Consider the following 26,777-nt stretch of genomic DNA (forward strand, 5'->3'; position numbering starts at 1 on the left):
GATAAAACAGCGTCTTCGAAGGTAAACAAAAATGGCGCACACAGACTGTTCTGGAAGGAAGAGTAAGTAACCCACCTGCAAAGCTGATGACGAGCAGCCACGACCTTTATCACTCACGGACTCACTCTGATCAAATGCACAGTTCATACACAGGCCGGGAAAGGCATGGTAAACACGTTTCAAGTCTTGGCATTAGGGCAGATGCAGGTAGGGTAAACAGCAGGCTGTCTTGTTAACTGAATAATCTTCGACGAGGCCACTCATAGGCTAATGCACCAATTTCTTAACAGTAATTTCATTATGCGTCAGGGGAGGGCCTAATTATGTTGCAGGGTTGACCAAATTATGCGGCAAGAAAAAACAAATCATGCGGCATCACATAGCACATTTTGTGATACTATTATTTCCTCATTTGTACACTTGTTAACACTCTCTGGGTTTACGTTGAACATCTTTAGTACCAGTTTAACACCTAAGGACAGCAGCAAGGAACCATAAGGTGACCGGTCAAACTTTGCAAAGGGCCTTCCACCTCGCAGCAACAAGTCTCACTACGTTTTTAGTAACTTTTCAACCGTTTGAGCTAAAAAATATATTTTTTTTAAATCTGCAGATTAGGCAGAAGATGATGGATTATGTGGCAAATAGATACTTATGCGAAAAACGCTGCGCCGCACAACTGATTCATTCCAGTGACACTGACTATTTGGCATTCCAAAGCTCAGTGGATTGAGGCCATGGCAATGGAAATGGCGGAAGGTTCATAAATACTAGGATGAGTATCAGTAATCTGAGTAATGACAATTATCAGTTAGTAGTAGGTGCATTGCATCCTTAACCTTCTTGCCCCAGTCTTTATTACATGAGAATACACCAAAGCAGGAAGCCCATTACTCAATCCCAACAAGGCCTGCACCACTCTGAGCATCGCAAGAAGCATCGCGAACAAGAGCAAAGCAGCATTAGAGGATGCCACCAAAACTTTAAGAGCCGCAGGCAACAGACCCACCAAACCAGAACCGCAACCAACACACAGTGGGAGAGAAACACAAAGAAAGCACATGAAGAAGGCCTCCTTTGCTGTGTGAGCTGGGAAGAAATAAAAATGAATTCGCCCACCCGGCGCATTTTTAATTTGAGGGTTATTCTCCGGATGACACCAAGCTAGTGAAAACCATGGACGCAACCTACACCATCAAGGGAATATATAGGCGAGGCAAGGACAGAGAATGTGCTATATAAATGCAATTATAATGCAATAGATTAAGTGTATAGTAGTTTATTGAAGGCATTAAAGTTCCAGGGCTGGGATATGGTGTCCCCTGTGGCGTGGAGTTATGTGGCAAACCTTTGTGGCCTGTTTCCTCTCTACAGTACAGTGGCCTTTTTTCCTGTTTTGACACTGGTATCATGTGGCTTTAAAATGGAGCACGTAACAATTATAGCAGAATACTTTAAACTCCAGCAGCACCCACAGCACGCCACAGACTGCTGCACGCCACAGACTGCTGCACGCCACAGACTGCTGCACGCCACAGACTGCTGCACGCCACAGACTGCTGCACGCCACAGACTGCTGCACGCCACAGACTGCTGCACGCCACACACTGCTGCACGCCTCACACTGCTGCACGCCTCACACTGCTGCACGCCTCACACTGCTGCACGCCTCACACTGCTGCACGCCTCACACTGCTGCACGCCTCACACTGCTGCACGCCTCACACTGCTGCACGCCTCACACTGCTGGACCCCACGCACTGCTGCACCCCTCGCACTGCTGCACCCCTCGCACTGCTGCACCCCTCGCACTGCCGCACCCCTCGCACTGCCGCACCCCTCGCACTGCCGCACCCCTCGCACTGCCGCACCCCTCGCACTGCCGCACCCCTCGCACTGCCGCACGCCTCGCACTGCCGCACGCCTCGCACTGCCGCACGCCTCGCACTGCTGCACGCCTCGCACTTCTGCACGCCACGCACTTCTGCACGCCACGCACTTCTGCACGCCACGCACTTCTGCACGCCTCGCACTGCTGCACGCCTCGCACTGCTGCACGCCTCGCACTGCTGCACGCCTCGCACTGCTGCACGCCTCGCACTGCTGCACGCCTCGCACTGCTGCACGCCTCGCACTGCTGCACGCCTCGCACTGCTGCACGCCTCGCACTGCTGCACGCCTCGCACTGCTGCACGCCTCGCACTGCTGCACGCCTCGCACTGCTGCACGCCTCGCACTGCTGCACGCCTCACATCACCACATCACTCTGGGACACCACCACATCACTCTGGGACACCACCACATCACTCTGGGACACCACCACATCACTCTGGGACACCACCACATCACTCGGGGACACCACCACATCACTCGGGGACACCACCACATCACTCGGGGACACCACCACATCACTGCTGCACGCCTCGCACTGCTGCACGCCGCGCACTGCTGCACGCCTCGCACTGCTGCACGCCTCGCACTGCTGCACGCCGCGCACTGCTGCACGCCTCACATCACCACATCACTCTAGGACACCACCACATCACTCTGGGACACCACCACATCACTCTGGGACACCACCGCATCACTCTGGGACACCACCGCATCACTCTGGGACACCACCGCATCACTCTGGGACACCACCGCATCACTCTGGGACACCACCGCATCACTCTGGGACACCACCGCATCACTCTGGGACACCACCGCATCACTCGGGGACACCACCGCATCACTCGGGGACACCACCGCATCACTCGGGGACACCACCGCATCACTCGGGGACACCACCGCATCACTCGGGGACACCACCGCATCACTCGGGGACACCACCGCATCACTCGGGGACACCACCGCATCACTCGGGGACACCACCGCATCACTCGGGGACACCACCGCATCACTCGGGGACACCACCGCATCACTCGGGGACACCACCGCATCACTCGGGAACCCCACCGCATCACTCGGGAACCCCACCGCATCACTCGGGAACCCCACCGCATCACTCTGGAACCCCACCGCATCACTGGAACCCCACCGCATCACTCTGGAACCCCACCGCATCACTCTGGAACCCCACCGCATCACTCTGGAACCCCACCGCATCACTCTGGAACCCCACCGCATCACTCTGGGGCACCACCGCATCAGTCTGGGACACCACCGCATCAGTCTGGGACACCACCGCATCAGTCTGGGACACCACCACATCACTCAGGGGCACCACTCAGGGGCACCACCGCATCACTCAGGAACACCACCGCATCACTCAGGGGCACCACTCAGGGGCACCACCGCATCACTCAGGAACACCACCGCATCACTCAGGGGCACCACTCAGGGGCACCACCACATCACTCAGGGACACCACCACATCAGTCTGGGACACCACCACATCAGTCTGGGACACCACCACATCAGTCTGGGACACCACCACATCAGTCTGGGACACCACCACATCAGTCTGGGACACCACCACATCAGTCTGGGACACCACCACATCAGTCTGGGACACCACCACATCAGTCTGGGACACCACCACATCAGTCTGGGACACCACCACATCAGTCTGGGACACCACCACATCAGTCTGGGACACCACCACATCAGTCTGGGACACCACCACATCAGTCTGGGACACCACCACATCAGTCTGGGACACCACGGGACACCACCACATCAGTCTGGGACACCACGGGACACCACCACATCAGTCCGGGACACCACCACATCAGTCTGGGACACCACCACATCACTCAGCCCAACCACATCATCACTCAGCACCACAACAGCACTGTCCTTGCTTGCTACCAACAAGCATTGCCATAGCCAATAGGACTCGCATTAGGAAAGTGTAAGCAAATGGCTTTGTGATTAACAATGCTATTAATTTATGTATTTTCAAAGCTAACACATATTAAAAAAAAATTTCATTTACAATACCAATAGCTCACACTTTCCTAATGCGAGACCTATTGCATTGCAAATGCTTGTTATTTTTACTTTATGGTTGCCTTTGTTTGTAGAGCCTGATATGATAGCTGGGCACTTTCGACCAGATGAGAACACAGGGCATATTCCAGCTTTATCATTTCCTGCCAATGTTGTTGTAATTTCCCTTTGAAGTGGCCTTCGTTTAACCAACACCTGGTTTTTTACACATTACCAACAGACCATTGCATGATTCTAGAAGAAGGGATGGGTGTAAGCGGAGAAGCAGACAGAGGGCCCGATGTAGGTAATCCCAGATTACCGATTAAAGAACTGGCAATCGGGATGTAGGTATATTTACCGAATTAATTACCGAATCGGTATGATTCGGTAATTAATGAATCGGTATTTACCGAGTCTGTAATTGTCATTGATTCCTGGCCCATAGGAATCAATGTCAATTACCGAATCGGTAAATACCGATTCGGTAATTGGGGGAAACATTGAAGGGTGGCAGGGTGTCACTTTGTTGCACCCCTCAATTGTGCATGGGTGCACATGTTGCAGACATACATGCCCTTAGGGCAGAGTTCTTCAATCTGTGGAGCGCGCCCCCCCTGGGGGGGCGCGCCATCATCTTGAGGGGGGCGGGTGCTCCACCTCAAAATCTCACTGTCCCATGTCGCAAGTACATTTGCGACGTGCCATACTCATGGAATTTAAAGAAAAGCATTGTCTGCTGTCTGCAGGCAGGCGCGCAACGGCCATTAAGGTCAAAGGGCTTCAGCCCACTCTCCCACCCCTCTTGTGTGGCAGCCCGGGATGAGACAGCTTCCCGAAACACACAGCCACACCGAGTACTTCACAGGTGTTTTAAAGACCAATTGCTTCTTAATGACGCCTTTGTTCTTTTTTCACGGCATCTTAGAGCCCCTGCCTCTCCACTCTGCCTGTTGATGGAATAATAAGTCCCCCCCCAAAATGTTTTCGTAGGCTCCCACCCACCCGAAATTTGGCCCTAGTTGTGCCTCTGCCTGTAAGGCACATTGGCTGCATAGGGCATGACAGCAATTCTGAACGGTAAGAAAAGGTGCCCGCTTCCGCACAATTACAAACATCTGTAAAAGTTTGCCCGAAATATACATTTGAAAAGGATAAAAGGAAAACATGTTTCCTGCTTATGGTGCTTCCTCTAGGCAGCAAGTTCTTAATCAAACAAGGTCTCTTTAACGTCCAACTTTCAACGGAGGTATGTACATATGTAAAATTAACCAGCATTTCATATACAGCTACTTAAAAAAAAAATAAGAATCCTTGGATACATTCCAGTCTTTGGTGGCGCTTTCTTTGAACGTCAATCTGCCTTACACTTTATTACGTTTAGTCACTATGCATGGTCTGGTCAAACGACGTTTAGACATACAGACCTTGTTTGTCGGGGCTCCAGTCAATGCTAGCAATGGGCTGTGTGGACAAGGTTACATTCTGCAGAAGAGCGACGGATCCTGCGACCCCCTCCTCCACGTCTTCAGAATCTTTCTGCGTCCGCTGAGCAGAATACTCATACTTCCAATGATGCAGACTCCCAGCTCCTCCTGTTGTCAAAAATATATCTCTGTTCTGTTGCAGGTGGCGAACTTGCGAAACTGTGGATTTGAGAGCCTTTTCTGCAAGGGAAGCAAAACCTTTTTTGGGATGCTAGGTTCTCATGTCAAAAACATGAAACTTCCCTTCCAATGAAGTGGCCACCAATTTATTCATTATTATATCCTTCCTGTCGAACTGGACACTGCAAACCCCATTCTTAATGTTAGTTTTCCACCGAAGAGACCTGGTTCTTAGGTCAAACAGCTTAATATCACCATTTTCATATCCTGCACAGACGTTCTTGTTGATTGCATGCATGTCCGAATGCTACTGTCCAACAGTTTCTCTAAGTTTCTCCTTCTCCAGGTTCCATGTTGGCGACTGGTATACCTTTTTGTCTAGTATCCCATACCTTCACAGTTCCATCTCTGCTCCCAGTAACAATATCTGGCGCTCCTTCACCGTAAACTGGGATTTCTGCTGCTTCCAAATACCACACATTGAGGTTTTCATCAAAATCTCCTGTGGCAAGATACCGATGCTGTAGCGCTGAAGCACCAAATGTTCCACATTTGATGGGCTTGGGCTTTTTCTAGCTCGCTCAGCAGCTGCACCTCTCCGTGCTGGATTTCGTAGATCTGTAGTACGCCGGTGCCCCGTGGGTAGTTGCCCAAACAAACAAAACCGGCTCTGTGCGGCAGACACTTTCAATCAAAGGCAGTGTAGTTAAGTGACTTCTGGATGTGGCAGATGATCTGCGGCTTCTCCAGTGGGCTGCACATGGTGGCAGTTATGGCAGTCGGAACCCCTATGCCTTGGCTCTTGACAACAATACACGAGCAACGCTCCGCCCTCAGCTATGGACTCCGAGGAACGACTTGGTGCACTATCCCTACCAGCAAGAACTGGAGTACTCTTCAGTGTCTATGGTCACTGTAAACGACCACAAAAAACTGCACATTTATTTATTTATTTTACAGATTTGTAGAGCGCATTGCTGCCCGTGAGCGTCCCAGCGCACATGTGCATACACACAGAGAGCCTGCCTGATTTCTATTGAATTAAAATTTAAAATTAGTTATTCTGTGCCTCACCTCTACCGATCAAATGGGTGAGCTATAGAAATCTGTAAATACAGATCAGAGCCCAGTGGATGAAAATGCTCAGGTGCTCACTAGATTTTTAACTGCCGCCATTGAACAAGTTTGTGTATTCTTTTACTAATTATCCACCGTCCGTGTTTTTCAGAACTGTGACTGAAAAGGTGCAGCTATCTTAGCGCAGTTACATGATAAAAATGTACTTCTGTGTATTTTTCTGACTGCTGTGCCAGGCCCATTCTTTTTCTCAGAAATGTCTTTGATCCTGTGGTCACACGTACGATTCCCTGTAGGTCCACATATTTCTGAGGTTGATAAAATGATAGCTGTTTAGTTGAGTAGCAAAGACGTGATGTCACTTTGTCAAAGGCCATTTGATGTCTCTTCATGTATTGTCACTGGGGTCAAAGTTCCGGTGTTCTGTTCGCCCTCCAAGCAGATCTAAGAGGTGTGCCCAATAGCTGTGCAACTTGCACACCCAAGTCATTTTAGCCGAGGACAATGGTGACTGCCAACCCATCTTTTCAATGAGGTATTTAAAATTGTGTATAACCTGGGCAAAAACTGATTGTAGCCCTCGTAGTAACTGCCCTTCATGGTCCCATTAGAAGCAGCAGAAGACACTATATGAAGGTAGCAGAGTAAGGCCTGGAAATGGAGTAGCCAGAGGTGAGTAGCCAGGCCTACTTGGGGAGAGCGGGTCCACTACTAGTTGGTCACAGGCGTTGAGCACTTGGATGTATGTAGATTCAGTCAGGAGTGGAGTGCAACCTTTACTTCAACGTGCATTATCCGTTGTAGTAAGTAAGAAAGACTGGTCAGTAAGGAGCTCCACAAGCGATACATTTAAGACATTTAAGTAGTGACATCTTGCTTGCTACCATGAGATAAGACTTCTCCTTTTTTGTGATAAACTAGGTTCAGGTTCACTCACAAAATTAGTCTTCTCGCAATGGTGATAAGCCCTGTTTGTTCAACAGAACTTCTGTTTTTAGATAAAGCTAAAGAGAGTTAAAAATTCCTGGTAGCACTGTTGTATTTGTTCTTCCAGAGGAATGTGCATTTGGAGGCATAGCTTTTCCATAATGTTAGGGGCGAGTCTGAGATTTCCTATCAAGCATGAAGGTGTACCCAACTAAAAAGATAGGGCAAGCTGGAGCTCCTGGACAGTGGTAACAGGCAGGGTTAGCCTGTGCTTGTTTCCTTTGGTGAACCTTATCAAATATAGGCACCCATGCATTTGTTTTCACAAAGATGCACGGGCAGCCCTCTTGAAATGCGTTTTAATGTAACTTGTTCCTGATGGATACATCTGCCAGTGGATTCCTCACCTTCTGAATATCCCCTGCGCCAGCAGCATTCGGATATTTTGCGTAGCTCTCCACGCCGTCGAGGACGATGTCACAATAGCATGGCTCCGCTCGCGGCTCTGCTGACATCACTGGAGCCACAAGAGAGCCTAGTCGGCGTGATGACGTCAGTTCCCTTTTTTCTGCGCCGTCGACGCTAACGGTTTTCTGGGACTCACCGTGGTTTGTAGTTACATTGTGTTTCCGGCTAGCTTTTCTTTTTGAAGATGTCTTCAAGGAAGTCTTGTTTCAAGCCCTGTCGAGAATGTGGGGGACATATGTCCATTACGGACCCCCACGAGGATTGTGTTTGGTGCCTTTCATCGGATCACGATGTGAAGGGTTGCTCTTGCTGTCGCAAGATGAACCCTAAAGCATTAAAGGAGATGGAGGCCAAACTATTTATGGCTAAGATGAGAAAGGAGAAGAGAGGTCGAAGAAGATCATGATCGAGGTCCAGGTCCAGGTCAAGATCGAGGTCGACATCGATGTCGGGTCATGCTTCGAAATCAAAGAAGCACAAGAAAAAGAAGAGACACAGCTCTCGACACCGATCAGACAAGGATTCAGCTCCGAAGACGGGTTCGCCAGCACCTCGACATCGTTAGGACTTCGTCTCTCCATCACCGTCATGCTCAATTCAAGGTACTCCTGTTCGTTAGGGGCGCTAGGTGGCGCACTTGTGAATGGAAGCCTCTTTGTAAGGCTCTCACATCCTGGCGACAATAATCCGATAATCGATCCTTTTATCGGCGACAGATCGGGCTGAAATCACCCTCATCTGCTCAGGGGGCCACACGGCGGCTCCGGTGTAAATTTGGAGCGGATCGGCTGCTGTATGAGGCTGGTGGAGGCATTATTGTGCTCAGCGACGTCTGCTGCCGGAGGTTCCAGCACGTCCGGCCGGCTTGCCTGCGGACGCGAGGTCGGGGATTTGCTGATGCCAACTGGGCCCTGAAAGGCGCGAAATCCTCGGAGGGCTGCAGAAAGACGGCGGCGAAGGACAGCGGACCCGGTTCTCACCTCACGGTGGAGCGCTGACTGCGGAGAAGGCGCTACCCTGACCCTCCTACCCACCGAGGTATTTTTAATGCTTTGTTTGCCTCTCTGCTAGCCTGCCTCAGCCTGACTCTGCGGAGTGCGACTGCTGCCCTGCTATCTCCCATCGAGAGTGGCGGCCATTTCGGGGAGGGGGCCCCGCTGCCATTGGACCCTCCGGACACCCCGCTTTCCTTGCCATCGGTGCCTAGGCCACCCCGCTGGGCACTTCCACTGCGCAATAGTGGAGAATACCGGAGGCACTACCACCGGCTGGGAAGTCCGTCATTCCTTCCATTGAACCTCATCCTACATCTGATTGCGTGCACTGGAGGGCGAGTGCTGCTGACTGGAGGCCGGGGACTGCAGGCAATGATGATAGCATAACCCTCCCAACCTACATTACGTGGGACATACGCAAACAACACTAATCACTTGGGGGTTACTGGACTGCATCATTCTTTGAGGCGTATGTGACTGGGGGGTGCTCAGACGCATCACAAAACTGCGGTGCCTGCTCCATAAGTCCTGGAGACCCCACGCCTACATACATACCATCCGTCTGGGGGATCTGCTTCCTACCCCCGTCTGGATTACGCTCCTGCACGGCGAGCATTTATCCTACGATAGCTGCAACTTTGTTGGAGTGCTCATAGGTGTTGTACAGTGGGACGGCCGCACCGTTGTACTCCCGGAAGACTATCAGGTCTAACACCGAGGGGCGTGCTGTGCCCAGTGACGGCGACAAACGCCCGCATGTACCTGCTGCCCGCACCCCCCCCCCCCCCCCCCCCACTTGCGCAGGTGCTGCTTCATGCCGGCGCACGACTAGACGGTGAGGACTCCCCGGTGGAACTTGCTGGACAGTGGGATTGCACAAACGACACGACCCTTGCCGTCCTCCATTTCGCGAACTGGTTCGCCTGCCACTACAGGGCTGCTAAGATGGGTCGGCCTGACACGCGGCAACCAAAGCTCATGTTTGATGCCGCAAAGAAGACGAATCGCACCAGCCCGGAATCTCAGAAGCAGATAGAAGCTAACAATCCCTCTGATAGCCAGGCGACTACCTCCACGGATGCCCAGGAACTCCTTCGTGAGATGCGCCAGGGATTCGCGACTATTGCGGACAAGGTGGACAGAATGTCGTCCCGTATGGATGCTGTAGTCCACAAATTGGAGGTCCACGAGGGGAGGTTGAAGGAAGTGGAACAGCGGGTTTCGGATGTCGAGGACACTTCCGGACAGCATACAACACGTCTTACACGAATGGATAACTTATTGCGCACCATAGCGGCTAAGAATGAGGATTTGGAAGCGAGAAGCCGGCGTAATAACATACGCATAGTAGGAATTCCGGAGTCCACCAACGTGGGTAAAATGGAGGAATATGTGGAACGACTACTGAAGAATGCAGTGGGATCGGAAGCGTTCTCCCCCCAATTTATAGTGGAAAGGGCGCACAGGTCCCTGTGACCGGTACCCAAACCGGGCATGAAGCCGAGGCCTATCATAGCCCGTCTGTTAAACTACAGGGATAGAGACACAGCGTTACGGGCGGCCCGTTCCTCCAACAAGCTCGTCTGTGATGGTAATGAATTCACAATATATCCTGACTTCACGCCCATGGTACAGGAAGAGCGGCGCAAGTTTTTGGATGTTAAAGCAAAGCTTCGAACCCTGCAAATTGACTACGCATTACTTTATCCGGCTAGATTGCGAATCACTTATCAAGCGCGCCAGAAGTTTTTCACGAAGCCACAACAAGTTGAGGAATTCATTAAGCAAGTAAAACGTTCAGCGCACCAGCACAGAGAGGAGGCGGATAAACTTGATCGCAGAAACGAACAGCTGGAAGACGACGAACAATGACCTCACTGATCTTACACCACTAGATATCGTTATGGTTCCTGTACGTGAGTACTGATGTGGGGCTCATAGGGTGATAGTGGCTGTGGTTGCGGCCCTCCATTTCTCCTTAACTACAAGATGGGCGAGGGCTAAGACCTGAGAAACGCTGAATCTGAGCTGCGTCGCCAGGTACCCCCCTCTCTCCCTCTAGCTAGGTGTGGACTGCCAGTGACAGCTGAAGGAGAAGAGGGGTTGTTGTGCCGCCCCCTGGAATGGTCCCTAACGGGTATTACCCATGCTGTTATTGTTGTTGTTGTAGGGAGTGTTATCATCCCTGGTTGTTGAGGGATTTGGGGTGGGGAAGGGAGGGAGGTGGCACTGGCAAGTTGGGGATGCCTCTGTGGGAGGTGGGGGGGGGACTGGGGGAATGCTTGGTTGGTACGTGAACTGTATGAGGGTGAGATACACAAGAAAACTGCCACAGTCATATACTTGAGGAACGTGAGAAGGATTATTGCTAGTGATACATTGAAGATGTGGAGGATGCAACACACTCTTTTAAAGCGAGGCCGAACATACCGATACAGGTGCGGGGACTGTTAACCGATGTAATTTCATATCCTGGAATGTGTGTGGGCTGAAAGATGCACGTAAGCGTAGACAATTGTTGGCGTATTGGGATAGACATAATGTGCAGGTGGTTATGCTACAGGAGACTCATATTCCCCCATCAACAGATTCTGCATTCGGCACGAGATGGGCAGGCGCGAGGGTTTTTTCAAACTACTCCTCATACGCTAGGGGCACTGCCATTCTTATACACCGAGCTCTCCCATTCACACTACAGGGGCAACAAGCTGATAAAGAGGGAAGATATGTTATTATCTGGGGGAGATTGGGTGGGGAGACGATTACCATTGCCAATTGTTACGCTCCCAATGTTGATGACCCCCATTTTTTCACCCGGCTCTGGGGAGGTATAATGGATGTGGGCTCCAGGTATCTGATCTGGGGCGGAGACTTTAATGTAGCCCTACACCCGAGCTTGGACAGAGCAGATGGATGCTCAACATATCATATCAAGGCGAGAGATTCCCTCCGGGGGATAGTTGAAGAGGGAGGGTTGATTGATAGTTGGAGACATTTACATCCTGATTTACTGGAAGGCACACACTTTACCTCCTACACGGGCACATGGGCTAGAATTGATTACATCTTCGTGTCCCTGAATCTGGCACCGAATGTTCTACTTTCTCAACATTTACCTAGATCACATTCCGACCACTGCCCCGTTCCTCATGTCTTTAGATATGCCCGGTTTTCACAAACCACGCCCGCCTTGGCGATTACATCCCAGCATCCTGGTAGATACTGTCTTCTGTGAAGAACTTAGGACCGACATAGAAGAATTCTTTCCCCGAAACAAAGATACGGTGGATAGCGTAGAAACAGTATGGGAGGCATTTAAGGTTACGGTGCGGGGATGGTGTATTGCTAAGAGCTCTGGGGTACTAAGGGACATACAGCGAACACTATGCAGGTTGGAGGAGGAACTGAGGGCTTTAGAGAACTGCATGTCACGGGGGATTGATGGAGAGGCACAGAGCGCATTTAGAGCTAAGTTGTCGGAGTATGAGGCGGAGGCGCAGAGAGAGGTACGATTCAAGGGGAAATACTGGCGAGCCCGTGCTTATAATGAGGGAGGGAGACCGGGAAGAGCGCTTTCCATGGCAGTGAGGGTGGCACGGGGCTCGAACACTATCTTGGAGCTCACCACAGCAGATGGGGAGGTACACAGAGATAATGCTGGTATTCTCAACACACTCCAGGCACACTATAAACAACTGTATACATCACGGGCGGCTGGGGAATTTGACCTGGATGGCTATCTGGGGGATGTAGCACTTTGCTGGATAAGCGATGTCCACAGGCAGTTCCTAGGGGCACCACTTGAGTTGGACGAGGTGCGGGATGCCATTATGTCTTTGAGCAACGGGAAAGCGCCGGGTCATGATGGTCTCCCCGCGGAGTTTTATAAATGCTACGTGGAGATCATGGCACCGGTGCTAAGGGAGGTATTTACTGATGCATTGGAAGTGGGGGTGCTCCCGAGATCTATGCGAGAAGTAATCATCACATCATTACTTAAACCTGGGAAGAATGCCGCACACTGTGACTCGTATCGCCCACTGTCGCTGTTGAACTGCGACGCCAAAATTCTGGCGAAGGTGCTCGCGACCAGGCTTTCCTTACTTATGACCACAATCATCTTGCCAGATCAATCCGGTTTTGTCCCCACGAGATCAACCTCACACAACCTTCGCACAGTCTTCTCCCTGATTCAAACGGTTCACCCTGAGATCCCCCTTGCCGCGGTTTTCTTAGATGCATCAAAAGCATTTGATTCTGTGGAGTGGGGATTCCTCTTCGCGGTTTTGCAGAGGATGGGGTTCCCCCCTATCTTTGTAGATTGGGTACGATTGCTCTACACGTCTCCGACGGCAAGAGTGCTTGCGAATGGCCATCTGACTGCCGCCTTCGCAATAACGAGGGGAACCCGACAGGGGTGCCCCCTCTCCCCATTACTTTTCGCTGTGGCGATAGAGCCGCTGGCCTGTCGAATTCGACAACTTCACAAACCCAGTGCCTTCAATTGCTTTCAACGCCAACTCTCAATCTCGTTGTACGCCGACGATGTCACTCTTTACGTTAAGGATCCCCACTCTAATCTAAATGCGCTACTGCGGGAATTCGTTGCTTTCGGAGGCCTTTCCGGTATCTCTATTAATTGGGGCAAATCCCAACTCTTCCCTCTGACGCCGGCCGTCTCCGAATTCCCTCTAGAGTACCCGCTCGAGTGGTGTACCTCGGAACTGCGCCACCTGGGGATACAAATATCAAGAGACAAGGGAGATACGTTGCGGATGAACTATGGAGTGGCTATCACCAAGTTAACGGACTCAGTGACTCGTTGGATCACATTACCCCTGTCGATGGCGGCGAGAATTTCCCTCATAAAAATGGTGGTCTTACCGCGCTTCCTATATCTGTTCCTCAATATTCCCTATCACCCAGGCGCATTCTTCTTTAAAACCTTACGATCTGAACTTATTTGACTGGTGTGGGGGGGAAGGCAGGCTAGACTCCGCTGGGCGGTAATGACACAGCCCTACCGGGTGGGAGGCTTCGATGTCCCCGACTTCGAGGTATACTATCTGAGTGCTCAGGCGCACTCCCTATATAATTGGATACGGCCTACTGCTTTCATGCCGCAGGTGGCAGCGGAGGACTGGATAGCTCACCCGCTGCCACTAGTTGGAGTGGTGCACGCCCCCACAACCGCACTGGAGATGCACTCTAACACAGTGTCCTGTACGATAGAGGCGTGGCATAAAATAGGGAGACGACTACAAACCCCGTTATTGTATACGGCTCGTATGCCATTATCCTATCATCCACAGATGGCGCTCCTTCAAGAGGTAGGATTCCAACGAATGTGTAGACGGTTAAGAATATGGGTGTGGGGGGACCTATTCCGCGATGGGAAGTTCCGATCTCGAGATGATTTCTTTGGAGACTGCGCACATAACCCTCTAGAATTATTCTATTACCTACGGCTCAGAGAAGGCCTGAGAGCCTTATTACCTGATTATCCTCATGAACCCCCTAGTGTAGCCCCGCTTACAATTGTGTTGAACAGCTCTGATGGAGCACATCTAGTATCCAAATTATATAAGTGCATACGGGAGGAACTACCAGTAGTGGAGAGTACGGCTAGGGCACATTGGACATCAGATTTTGGTAGTGATATCACAGAGGCACAATGGGAGTACTGTTGTGACTTGTCGGGAGCGGTAATGTCTAGCTGTCGCCTTAAAATCATACATTACAAGTTCCTCCATAGGTTGTACTACACTCCTGCTAGAAAGTTTCGGTTCGGACTAGCCGATTCGGACAGGTGTGAGCGATGTGGACAGGAAGGGGCAGACTTCTTCCATTTAGCATGGACCTGCTCGCAAGTACAAGAATACTGGTCGCGGGTCTGCGAGGGTATCTCCCACATGATAGGTGCTGTGCTGACCTTAGATCCGATATTGTTCCTACTAGGCTATACTGCGCAGATAGCGCGGACGGTTAGGAAGTATACTGATGTGGCACTGTTATTGGCAAGGAGACACCTGGCATGTAGGTGGGGTCGAGGCCGAGCTCCTAAATTTAAAGATTGGTTGCATGACATGTTATACTGTCAGGAACAGTATGGAGTATTTTCGGAACTGTTGCCTCTAAACTCGAGACCGGCGGACATATGGGGTCCTCTACAAAATTACCTTCTCGCCAAAGCATCGCAAGGGGAGGGAGACACTGACACTGGCGAAACACCACAGACAACTTAGCTGGCTTGATCTTGTATACCATTTCTTGAACTGTGATGGAAGGAATGGAATGATGGGTATTCGTACTGTTATTGGCTTGTCAGATGTGAGGATTGAGTTCTGGAAACTGCGTATCGACTAAATGACCGTACACCTCTGAAGATGTGCTGCATGCCTAGATCACTGCCTATTAAGATCTATCCAGTGCCATGATACCAGACCGTACACCTTAGCCACCCTAACGTATCATCTGCTTGTCACCTCTCCCCTGGTAGGGGCTCCTCCTGGGTCATGTGGTGTATGCTAGCTTTATTCCCCTGATTTCTATTATGCTGCTATGATCTGTAAATTGCACTATGCCATGAACTGTCTTATCATCGACGAACCCTCCTATGCTGCTCCCCTACAGCTAAGATATGATATAAATGTATTGCTACTGTGTTACATCTTTGATGGTTGATCCTGATTACACTCTCTATGTTCGTGACTCATGTACCTTCAAATACGAAACTATATGTGTATCGCTGCCGGCCTTATACGGTTGTAGGCACACTGCTGTATATGAATGCTTGAATGTTAATAAAAGTTTATAACCCAAAAACAAAAACAAAAAAAAAGGTACTCCTGTTCGTTCGGCTTCGCCTGAAGCTTCTCCAGTGTATTCTCCAAAGCCGGCTCAGTCTCCTGTTCTGGTGGCTGAAGCTCAGGTTCCAGATGAAACAGTGGCTCCAATTGGCTCCACCATCGGCTGGGCCGACTCCGGTAATGCCTCAGCCTGAGAATCTCCCGGGGCCCTACCCACCTTTTCCTGGCCCGGGAACAAATCCATCCCATTACTTGAATGTAATGCATGGAGTCTTTACGAGAGCTATGTACCCCACTGGAGCACCTTCGGGTCCCATGGGTCTGATGGCCTTTAATTTGGGAGTTACTCAGGCTTAAGCTCAGGCTTCCTTTATGCCGTTTCTTCCAGCCGCCCCGTCCTGGCATTTTCCGGCGCCGAGGACATTGATGCCGTATCCTTCATCTTCGCGTTACAAAAGGGGGTGGTGATGGACGGAGCATCTGAACCAATCAAACACTCACACCCAGTCAAAAGATCTGGGTTTGATCCATCACCGTTCTTTAGCCCACTCTGCCACCCCAGTTCAGACATGGCTATATCCTTCATCTTCGGCGCCGTCAGCTCGATCCATGTTCAACACCGGCACCGGAGCCGCCAGAGTCGTGTCTAGCGCCTCCGGTGCCGAGGATAAGGTTGAGGCGAGAGGCTCAGAGTTTTGCAAGAACAGTGCTATCAGGCAGAAGTAAAGATAGAGGAAGGTGAGCTTGAAGAGTCAGAAGACTTATTTGAGGGATTGAAGGAGGCAAGTGGACTGGATACATCCCGGAGTGGGAACTTTCTCCCTCTACAGATATTCCTTCTAAGGATGTGGCTCCTTACCACACAGTTATTAAGAAGGCAGCAGAACTTTTAGATCTTCCGCTTCCAACAGCTGAGGATAAGTCCAATATTTTAACTGAGGTTCTACATTCTCCTTCCTTGTGATAGAGCCATTATTGCCTTTTAATGACGCTATCACTGAACCAGTCCTGGAAGTCTGGCGTAAGCCCTTTTCGGCCCAGCAGTTTCAAAGTCTGTCACTAGAAGGTACAGGGCGGCTCCAGGAGACCTGGATTTTCTTACATCTCATTCTTGTCCTGAGAGCCTGGTGGTTCAAGCTGCTTGTTCTAGGGAATCATCTGGAGCTTTTCCTCAAGTCTCTGGAGACAGAGATTCTATGAGACTTGATCAATCGGCTAAAAAGATCTGCAAGTATGGCCTTGAAGTCTACAAATGCCACCTGTCTTTTGGGCCGTTACATACATGCTCTTATGGATTCTGCAAAACAGTTTGCTCCTAAATTATCTGAAGAAGATAGAAAAAATGTTAACGAAGTCTTGGTGGACACTCAGGCAGCTGCACGCCAAGTTATACAGAGTGGTCTGGACACTGCGGACTCTGTAGCTAGAATTATGAGTTCTTCAGTTGAAACGAGGAGAAGTGCTTGGCTCAGGTCATCGGAGTTCTCCAGGCGACTCTTCTTGACCTCCCTTTTGATGGTTCTGGACTGTTTGGTAAAAAAGCAGATGCAGCCTTGCAAAGGTTCAAAGACAGCAAGGCCACCGCTAAGTCGTTGGGCTTGCAGGTGCAGCCTAGGAGGTTCAAGTTACAGAAGATACAGAGGTTTTGGGAGGTCGTCCTTTTGGACCTAGAGGCAGCCTCAGCAGCAGCAACAGCAGCAAAATACTCTATAAATCATATAGAGGCAAGAACAGAGGACGTCCATGAGGTAGTCAGCCCTCCTCCTCCTCTTCTACCTCCCCCCCCCCCCCCTCTTACCGCAGCAAAGCAGCCCTAGATCCACCATTCTGGATCATGTGGGTCCTGTGGCCTGTGGGGGGATCGGCTTACCCATTTTCTGCAAGATTGGGAATCCGTCACTACGGACCTTTGGGTTCTAAATCTTGTGGAAAATGGGTATGCTCTTCCCTTTCGGGTATTCCCTCCAAATTACCCTCATTGCTAAGGGGCATGTTCAGAGGACCACATTCTTCTCCTGAAGGACGAAGTCCTTACATTACTAAAGAAAGGTGCAATAGAGGTGGTTCCAGAGCGGGAAAGGGGTCCGTGATGCTACTCCCGGTATTTCCTGATTCCCAAGAAGGATGGCAGGTTACGTCCAATCCTGGATCTCAGGATTTTTAATCTTTTTCTGAAGCAGGAAAAGTTCAACATGCTCACCCAAGCGCAGGTTCTTCAAGCGCTGCAACAGGAGGCCTGGATGGTGTCGATCGACTTGCAGGACACGTATTTTCATATCCCAATCCTGAAGTCGCACAGGAAGTATCTCCGTTTTACGATAGGGTCGCAACATTATCAGTTTGCGGTTTCTCCCGTTTGGACTTACTACTGCACCTCGAGTCTTCACCAAGGTGATGGCGGTGGTGGCAGCCCATCTCATGAGTTTGGGGATTCCAGTTTTCCCCTATATGGACGTCTGGCTGCTCAAGGCGGAGTCGCCAGAGAAGATGCTTCATCATCTGCAGGTGACAACCCAGTTGTTCAGATTGGGCAAGTTTATCGAAAAGCCTAATCTTAGATGAAAAACGATCCCAAGACACGGCTAACGACAGATGGAGCAGGGAGGCCAGATTCTTTATCTATGATTGAATAGATTTAATTAATCAGAAAACGAGAGGACAACCCATGTACTATATGCCGTTCATATAAACAGAGTCCAAATTGAGGCTGCGGTTATAGACATCATTGTCAGTTTTTAATATGATTCAACTTTGACTCTCTCATATAATATCGGTGGCTCCACTGTACGAGAAAGAGATACACAGTCACGATCTGAGGATAAACAACCAGATGTGAGAAGCAGAACCCATATATTTTCAGTTGTTTTCTGACTAACCAAATATTCGAAACCAAAATCAAGATCGTCTTGAAAATTGTTTATTTGAGAATTTGTCCTGAGGAAGGTGTTTTATTCCTAAAACGGAAACGCTGCATCGACAACCACTTCTCGAATGTTGTAACTTCACAAGAAATGTGTTTTATCACGTGACTTTTTATTTTTATTTGTGTGTGATCAATTGGGAAACATGAAAATTTATGTATATTGTATTGAATAAAATGAAGAATATATTTTAATACGATTGTGATCATTTTTCTTTTTCTTGCTTTTTTCATGTAGTATGTTGTTTTCACAGTGGGATATTGAATATTGTGGCACTAGCATCTCCATTTTTATTCCTATAGTTACTGTTAGTTTGAGGATATTAGTTTCCTTCTACGGGGACTCCTTATTTTTCTGTGCAGGTTCTACACCCCCACCTCCAGAGCTTGCACCTTCATGCCTGGAGATTGAACGGGGCAACCTGAACTCATTCTCTCTCCCGCCTGACGTGGTGGACATTATTTTATCGGCCAGGCGACACCCCACCAAGTCTATCTCAGGGCTTGAAAAATCCACTCAACCGCTCTAAAATGCGAGCTAAATTTAACAAGGTCGAGCTGTTTTTAGGTCCTTTCTGGTGAGTCGGAAGACAAAATAACTGTTGTCCTCTGTCTGAAAACAGAGCAAATGTGACCAGATTTAAAGTCATTTTATTGCTCATAAAGTAAATGAGCAATAAAGATGCCTTTAAATCTTGTTATCTTGTCACATTTGCTCCGCTTTCAGAGACGGAGGTCAAGTAGGTTAGTTAGGTCGAGGAGATTTTTCAAGGTACTAGTCCTGCAGGACTAGTACAATTTTTTTGATTTTTCGAGCCCTGTATCTCTTCCTACAGGTGGTCCAAATTTGTCAAATGGTGTGGAGAGTAGTCTATTGACCCTTTGAGGGCTCGTTTATCCGACATCCTTCAGTTTGCCCTCTCTCTAGACAAGAGGGCATTGCTGTGGCTACTGTGAAGGGCTATTTATCGGATTTGTCGGTGTTCCTTTGCTTGCCGGATCAGCCGTCCTTGTTTAAATCACCCATTGTGTTAAGGTTTCTTAAGGGCCGTACTAATACATTTCCGCCCACTCCCTTTATTGTGCTTCAATGGGACTTAAATCTTGTCTTAACCTACTTGACAGGTTAGAGTGTCCTTTGAGACTGTTGTCTTTTAAAACAGTATTTCTTAATGCCATTACCTCGGCAAGGAGGGTAAGTGAGCTTCAAACTCTGAGTTTGAAACCACTGTTCTTGACCATTTATGCTGCTAGGCTGGTACTCAGGCTGCTTTTCTGCCTAAGGTGGTAACTCCCTTCCATCTGTGGCAGTCCATTACCCTTCCTACCTTTTATCCTCCCCCCTCACCCTTCCAAGGAGGAGGAGCGGCTTCACTGTCTGGACCCTAAAAGGGCAGTGAGTTTTTACCTCAATAGGACTGAAGACTATCGTGTGGATGACCAGCTCTTCGTGGGCTTCATTGGTCTCAGGAAAGGCAGAGCGGTGCACAAGCGCACTCTTTCCAGGTGGATTATCTTGTGCATCAAGATCTGTTATTCTTTGGCTGGTAAGGAACCCTCAGAGGGTATTAGAGCTCACTCTACCAGAGCAAAGTCTTCTACATCGTCTAGAGGTGTTCCTGTAGAGGACATTTGTAGAGCGGCAACTTGGGCTTCCCTCTACACTTTCGCGAAGCATTAGGAGAAGTGTGGCTCACTGGTGAGAGGAGGCAGACCAGGAAGCAGAGGTCAGCCCGGGACCAGGGTTCAATTCCCGGCTCGGCGGGGTCTTGAGTCCTAAAATGTCCATGGACTCGACAATTCTCGCTCCGGTGCCTACTCGATTCACGGGTTCACACTCTGCGACTCTGGGCAATAGCTTGCTTAATCTCCACAACGGCCCCTCGCGGCGGGATGCCTGGCTTTCACCTTGCGGATACCCTGCCGGGGTTATCTCACAGGGGAATACCAGGACGGGTTCCCTAAGCAAGCGCTTAGAAACCGCTTGGTGATTTGCGCTATATAAATTCCTGTACATTTTTACATTACTGCTTAGATTCTGAAGTGAGGAGGGACAGTCATGCAGGACATTTTGGTATAGAAGGGTGGACATTCTGTTTGATACTATTCACAAGTTGAGGAATCCACTGGCAGATGTATCCATCAGAAGAACAAGTTACTTACCTTTGGTAATGCTTTTTCTGGTGGATACAGTATCTGCCTGTGGATTCCTCACTGACCCACCCGCCTCCCGATTGTCCACCCTTGTATACCTACAATAGTGATAATGTGATAATTTCTATCTCTTACTTTCAAAGGAAGTGTATTATTCTTTTTGCTTTCCTGCTTTGATGTCACACTGTGTGTGTTGGTTTGAATACTATATATATTTGTGTTGGTCCATCCATATGCCTCAAAGGCACGGAAAAAAAGGGCAGAACTGACGTCATCACGCCGACGAGGCTCTCTTGTGGCTCCAGCGACGTCAGCGGAGCTGCGAGCGGAGCCATGCTATTGTGACGTTGGCGTGGAGAGCCACGAAAATTTTCCGAATGCTGCTGGCGCAGGGGATATTCACAAGGTGAGTAATCCACAGGCAGATACTGTATCCACCAGAAAAAGCGTTACCGAAGGTAAGTAACTTGTCCTACAGGCACGTGAAGGAGTAGCCATATTCACATGGGTTATTGTAAAGTACAACAAAAACCATTCCAAGATGGCCACCAATGAGTGCGGATGTATGTGCACACACTTGTCATTTTTAAATGATTTTCATGAAACTTTAAATGTTTTTTCTTCCTAACTAAGGAAATAGATATGCACAAGATGACACACACATGAAGGCACTCAAGCAGCCTGGTAGGAGCGCCCAGAGAGCTGCCCAGGGCCCTTCCTGAACAAATGCATTGTTTTTTTAAACTAATATTGTCATGCTCACCCTGCCATTGAAGTCCACCATTTTCTGTGTAGATGGAGACTTTGCGCTTTGGTAATATGCCGTCACTCGCAGAGAAGGTAATCAATGACCTAATTTGGCTGACCCATTGCTCTATACTGTCTCCGTTGGTGGGTATAAGCAACGTGTGAATGACAATATAATAGGCCAATGGATGATGGCTGGCTGGAAGCTTCTTTATGTACTTTCTATTTGTATGCATTTTTGACGATTTCTGGGGGGGAAAAAAACAAAAAGGTAGTGGCTAGGCCAAAATCTCAAAATGCTTGTCAATCAATGTATGAGCACCTTTTTCCTCATTCTTGCTATATTTTTTGTTCCTTAATCAACATTGTTTTGTTTTTTCAACTATTTTGGCTTCAATACCATTCTGTAATTGTTTCCAGATTGGCCTTTTTATTTTGAGAAATATCACATCTTCTGTCACACTGTTTTAAACTTGTAGGGTTATTATGACCTGCATGTTAACCTTTACCACTAATACATCACACTGTACTAATGCAGACTAGCTAGTTAACATCACATCTATTTTTTCAGGAATCTTTCAGGAAATCTTTTTTCGTCTCTAGCACCTGGAACATTTGATCATCTGGAATCATTGAAGTCATTGTGAGTAAAGTGTGTTTGTAGTCTTCATATTTGAGATGTTCCTTGTATGCTGTTAGCGTCGTGTAGGATTTTTATTTGTGTGGTGTTATCTGATTATTCCCATGTGTAGTAGCCTGACATCTGATTATGTGATTATAGGGAATTCCAAACAGACTTTATTCTGTGTGACTGCAACGCAGTGTGGATATCCAGATGGGTGAAAGATCGCAATATAACTGTGCGAGAAACCAAGTGTGCCTTCCCAAAGTCATTACTGGGGCAGCCTGTGACAGCAGTGAAGCCAGAACTCCTAACATGTGGTAAGGAGCAACAATTAACTGTGTGTGTCCACACGCTAATACATGTGTCTTTGAGACCACTACATCTTTGATAGGAGTTTAAATTTGCTAGTATTTTTGGGCGAACTGTATGATAATGGTGGTGTTTTTGTCTTTGCATAAAGGGAAGCTCTGTGGTATCCTCGTATTCATTGTTGTAATAGTGAAATATCTGTGCGTCATTATATTCTAGAACACATTTTTTGTCTTGGATCTCTTGGCTAGTGGCTCCTGAGTCGGTTGGTGGCTTGGGTGACTAAAGACACTACCCCTGTGGGTGGCAAAAATAACTTGAGAAATGGGCAAGCGATGAAGGGGACGTGTTAGTTAGAGAGGCTAGGAGAGGTATTTGCTCACTGCAAATGGCACTGGCATGGGAAACCTAAGTGGACTCCCTGAGGGACCCAGATCTAGATACACGTGACCCCACTCCTGTGGGTTCACCAACTCGGACTCCCCTCCGCCTTGAACACCCTGCTTGTCACCAGCAACAAGGGCATTCCCATTAAGAGTGCGTCCCTCTTTGACTACGAGTGGGACGCTGAGAGGAACTGGAGTGAATTACCAGATGAATATACCAGCCCTGAGCACAATATAATGGCAAAAAGCATTTGACTCGGGGGGGGGGGATTAAGTTTATAACAGCTGTTTTGATGTGTATTGCATTGTGGGATTCTGGTAATGTAAAACAACATTTGCAGCAGCGTTGACTTTAAAGGCCTAATGCTTTATTGTTGACTTAACCTGCAATAAAATCTGTTTTAAAAAAATACTACCCCTGTGAACCAGTGATTTATGTACCTCTTTTCAGTAAGTAGGTCATGAATTCAAGTGGAATATTCGTTCTCCAGGATTGAATCTTTCATAGATTCACATGCTTGTATCTTCCCCGTCGTCATGGTGGGAGTCTCCCGGTAAAAAGAATAACCATAGCAGTAGAAGAAAAAACTGGGTGGAAACCATAGAGGAACATAACATTAGGCAACCTCTCCTCCTCATTATGTGGTCCAAACCACAGCCAATCAGCTGCCAGCCCCAAGATACACCATCCCCAGCAGAACCACCATACCTCAGATTTCCAACCGCCTTTGTGTGAGAAGGAGTCTCCCTGAGCTGAGCTCAGTTGATCTTTGCTGAACTTTTGACCTTCTACAGTTGGAAGTAAGGTACTGATTTTCCCTCTTATTTCTTTAAAAATATCTGAAGGCTCTAAATAGAGACTGTTCAGATCTTGCAAATCCTGTGGAAAAGCAAGATTGTTTTCTGAAGACCCACATAAGGAATGCTTGTACTGCTTGTGTCCCAGCATGTTCCTAAGGACTGCAATCATTGTCGTACCTTCTCTGCTAAAACACTTAAGGACAGAGAAGCACGCCTATTACTTTGGCTTCAGAAGAAGAAAGCAACAGAGTCTGATGGAGATGCTAAAGAAAATTCCACTAGAAAACACAAGAGAGAGTCCTCTGAGGAGAAAGGAGATCAAAAGGGACAAAAATCAGGAAAAATCAAAGAAGGTGCCTCTTCTTCTTCTCTCCCTCAAACTCCTCACAAGTCTACCTTAGAAAAGAAAACTCCGTCGTCATTGCTGCCAACGAAAACTAAAGAAATTCCTGTCAGATGGCCGACGAAAGCGTTGACGCCCCAGACGACGATCTCGTCAGCAACGATCTCGACAACGTCTGCGTCGTCCACAGCGATTACGATGACGACCCCGTCGACGGTGAGTGTTAGACCTTCGTCGACGTCAACATCTACGTCGGCGACGTTTCCGTCGGCGATCCCGTTGGCGATTCCATCGACGATCCTGTCGTCGACGAGCAAGTCGTCGACGGTGACAGTTTTTGAATCTCCAACGATCACGAAAACGTAAACCTTCATCTCTATTAAGCGATTTACACTGTCGACCGGCACGTCAACGGGCAAAAAAAGCAGAATTTTCAACACCTAAAATTTCTCCACTTCTGACATCCACAATTCTAGATTGCCAAGAATCTGAGGATGATGGTCCTTATGGAGCCGCCTATAGCCCCTCTCAGCTACACATTAAAAGTCAGGAATCAGAAGATGATGATCTTCAGGAAGTTCAGGAGCAATTTTCTTTCAAAGATCGACCAGTACAAGGTTCAAAGCGATATGAATCATTCCATCAGGCATATAATTATGAAGCGGAGGAAGAAGTGACTCCTAATATTCAGGAAAAGGCTATGTTGGTGCCTTTATCCTTAATCTCTGATTTGAGGCACATGATTGACAGTTATTATCGCCGTTTTCCGGAGGATAACGCTTCAGCTTCAGCTCCTGCGAGTATTCCTCAACCTGTAGCTGAAACACCAGGGGTTCAATCTCCGCCTCTATTAGGGATGACCTAATGGAGAGTGATCATGAAGACCAAGCAGAAGAAGGAGAGATTCCCCATGATGACATATTTGGGGATGAATGGGATCAATACATTGTTCCAACTTCGCCTTCGTCACCGTTACCTCAAGCGAGTTCTCCACCAGAGGATATAGCCAGTTTCCATGACCTGATTGAAAAAGCCGCAAAGAGATTTGAACTTACAATGCCTGTAAAAGAAAGTGAATGTTTTCTTTATGATTTTAAAGAATCATCTCGAAAGTCAGTAAGAGCTATCCCGATAATACAGCATATATTAGATGAAGGACTGAAATTAGTGAAAAATCCGGCATCAATTCAGCCTCAATTCCGAAAATTGAAAAGAAATACCGTGCTCCTGAGACAACCCCAGCATGCCTGATTGGACATCCTCGTCCTGAGTCAATTGTAACACAAGCGGCGCAGAGGCGCTCCAAAAATCCGGGGCCTGCCTGTTTGGCTCCTCCTGATAAAGAAGGTAAAAGAATGGATAGTATAGGAAAATGCTTTGCTGTTATGGCGGCAGTTTCTATCAAGGCAGCAAATGCACTGGCGCTAATCAGTAGATTCAATAGGCAGATGTGGTCGGACATCGCACCAATTCAGTCCCATCTCCCAGAAGACAAAAAAGAGGAAGCGACTACAATTCTTCAAGATGGAGCCAGAGCAGCGTCTGAGTCAATTGATGTAGCTATGGAATTGTGTCCGTAGGATTTCGACAAATGGCTGGAGCGGTGGCTCTTCGTAGGCAAGGATGGCTAAAGTCAACATATTTTAGGCCTGAGGTCCAATCAAAAATCATGGACATGCCTTTTGATGGAGAAGGTCAGTTCAGACACTGACACAGCTAGAGCTCTGGGGTCTTCACAACAAGGTCGCTTTCAATCTTTTCGTGGCAGAGGATGGAGAGGACCATTCCATCAACGCTCCTCTTTTCAATCAAACGGGTACCAGCCTTATCATCAACAGGGTTACCGTCAGTTCTCCAACAATCAGCAGTATCGGTCCTCTAACACATCATATCAACAGCAAGGAAGGAGAAAATCTGCTGCAAGAGGAAAGGCGCAAGACTCTGGTCGAAGACAGTGACGTTCTTCAGGCGCCACCGGCTCTGTCTCATCTCAAACAGTTCCATTACCTTTCTCAATTTCTAAATTATTGGCAATCAATAACATCAGACAAATGGGTGTTAGATATCATAACACAAGGTCACACCCTGGAATTCTCACAAAAACCTCCAAATCGCCCACCTATCAGCCCTCAAAACGGAAATTTTAACTCTCATTAGGGGCAATAGAAGAAGTTCCACCAGAACAACAAGGAACAGGATTCTATTCCCACTTTTTCCTAAAAAAAGAAAAAGCAGTCTACCAAATGGAGGCAGGTAATGGACCTCAGAGACCTGAACAAATACATGCTGTCCTTGCAGGAAATCCTCCTTTTACTTCGCAAGGGAGATTACTTGTTTTTTTTAGACCTCTTGGATGCATATTTCAATCTCCCAATCCACAAAAAACACAAACCGTATCTGCGGTTCATGGTGGCGGGGCGCCATTACCAGTTCAAAGTATTGCCCTTCGGCCTCAAATCTGCCCCAAGGGTTTTCACAAAATGTATGACGCCATTCGCAGCACATTTAAGGGAGCAAAGTATCCAAATATTTCCATATCTGGACGACTGGCTGACAAAAGGCGCATCGTACCCTGAGACGCAACAGTCTCTACTAATTTGTATGGATTTTTTCCGAAAATTAGGTCTTCGGATAAACAGAGAAAAGTCTCCCCTTACCCCGACACAATCACTTCAA

At 48.4% G+C, this 26,777-nt stretch overlaps 1 protein-coding gene and 1 pseudogene across 2 annotated transcripts in view; one reads left to right on the forward strand and one right to left on the reverse strand.

The window, feature by feature from the left end:
- The window catches only part of ADGRA3 (adhesion G protein-coupled receptor A3), a 499,756-nt gene that overhangs the window by 193,819 nt on the left and 279,160 nt on the right, over window positions 1-26,777 (forward strand). For both annotated transcript variants that reach the window (XM_078678405.1, XM_078678406.1), the window contains exons 5-6: window positions 22,209-22,280; window positions 22,419-22,579. In XM_078678405.1, coding sequence (XP_078534531.1) covers window positions 22,209-22,280; window positions 22,419-22,579 — 233 coding nt within the window. The remainder of the gene's footprint in view (window positions 1-22,208; window positions 22,281-22,418; window positions 22,580-26,777) is intronic.
- LOC144821795 (dynein axonemal assembly factor 10 pseudogene) lies at window positions 5,298-6,302 on the reverse strand (annotated as a pseudogene).

This window comes from Lissotriton helveticus, chromosome 2_2, assembly GCF_964261635.1.
Source record: "Lissotriton helveticus chromosome 2_2, aLisHel1.1, whole genome shotgun sequence".
NCBI lineage: Eukaryota > Metazoa > Chordata > Amphibia > Caudata > Salamandridae > Lissotriton > Lissotriton helveticus.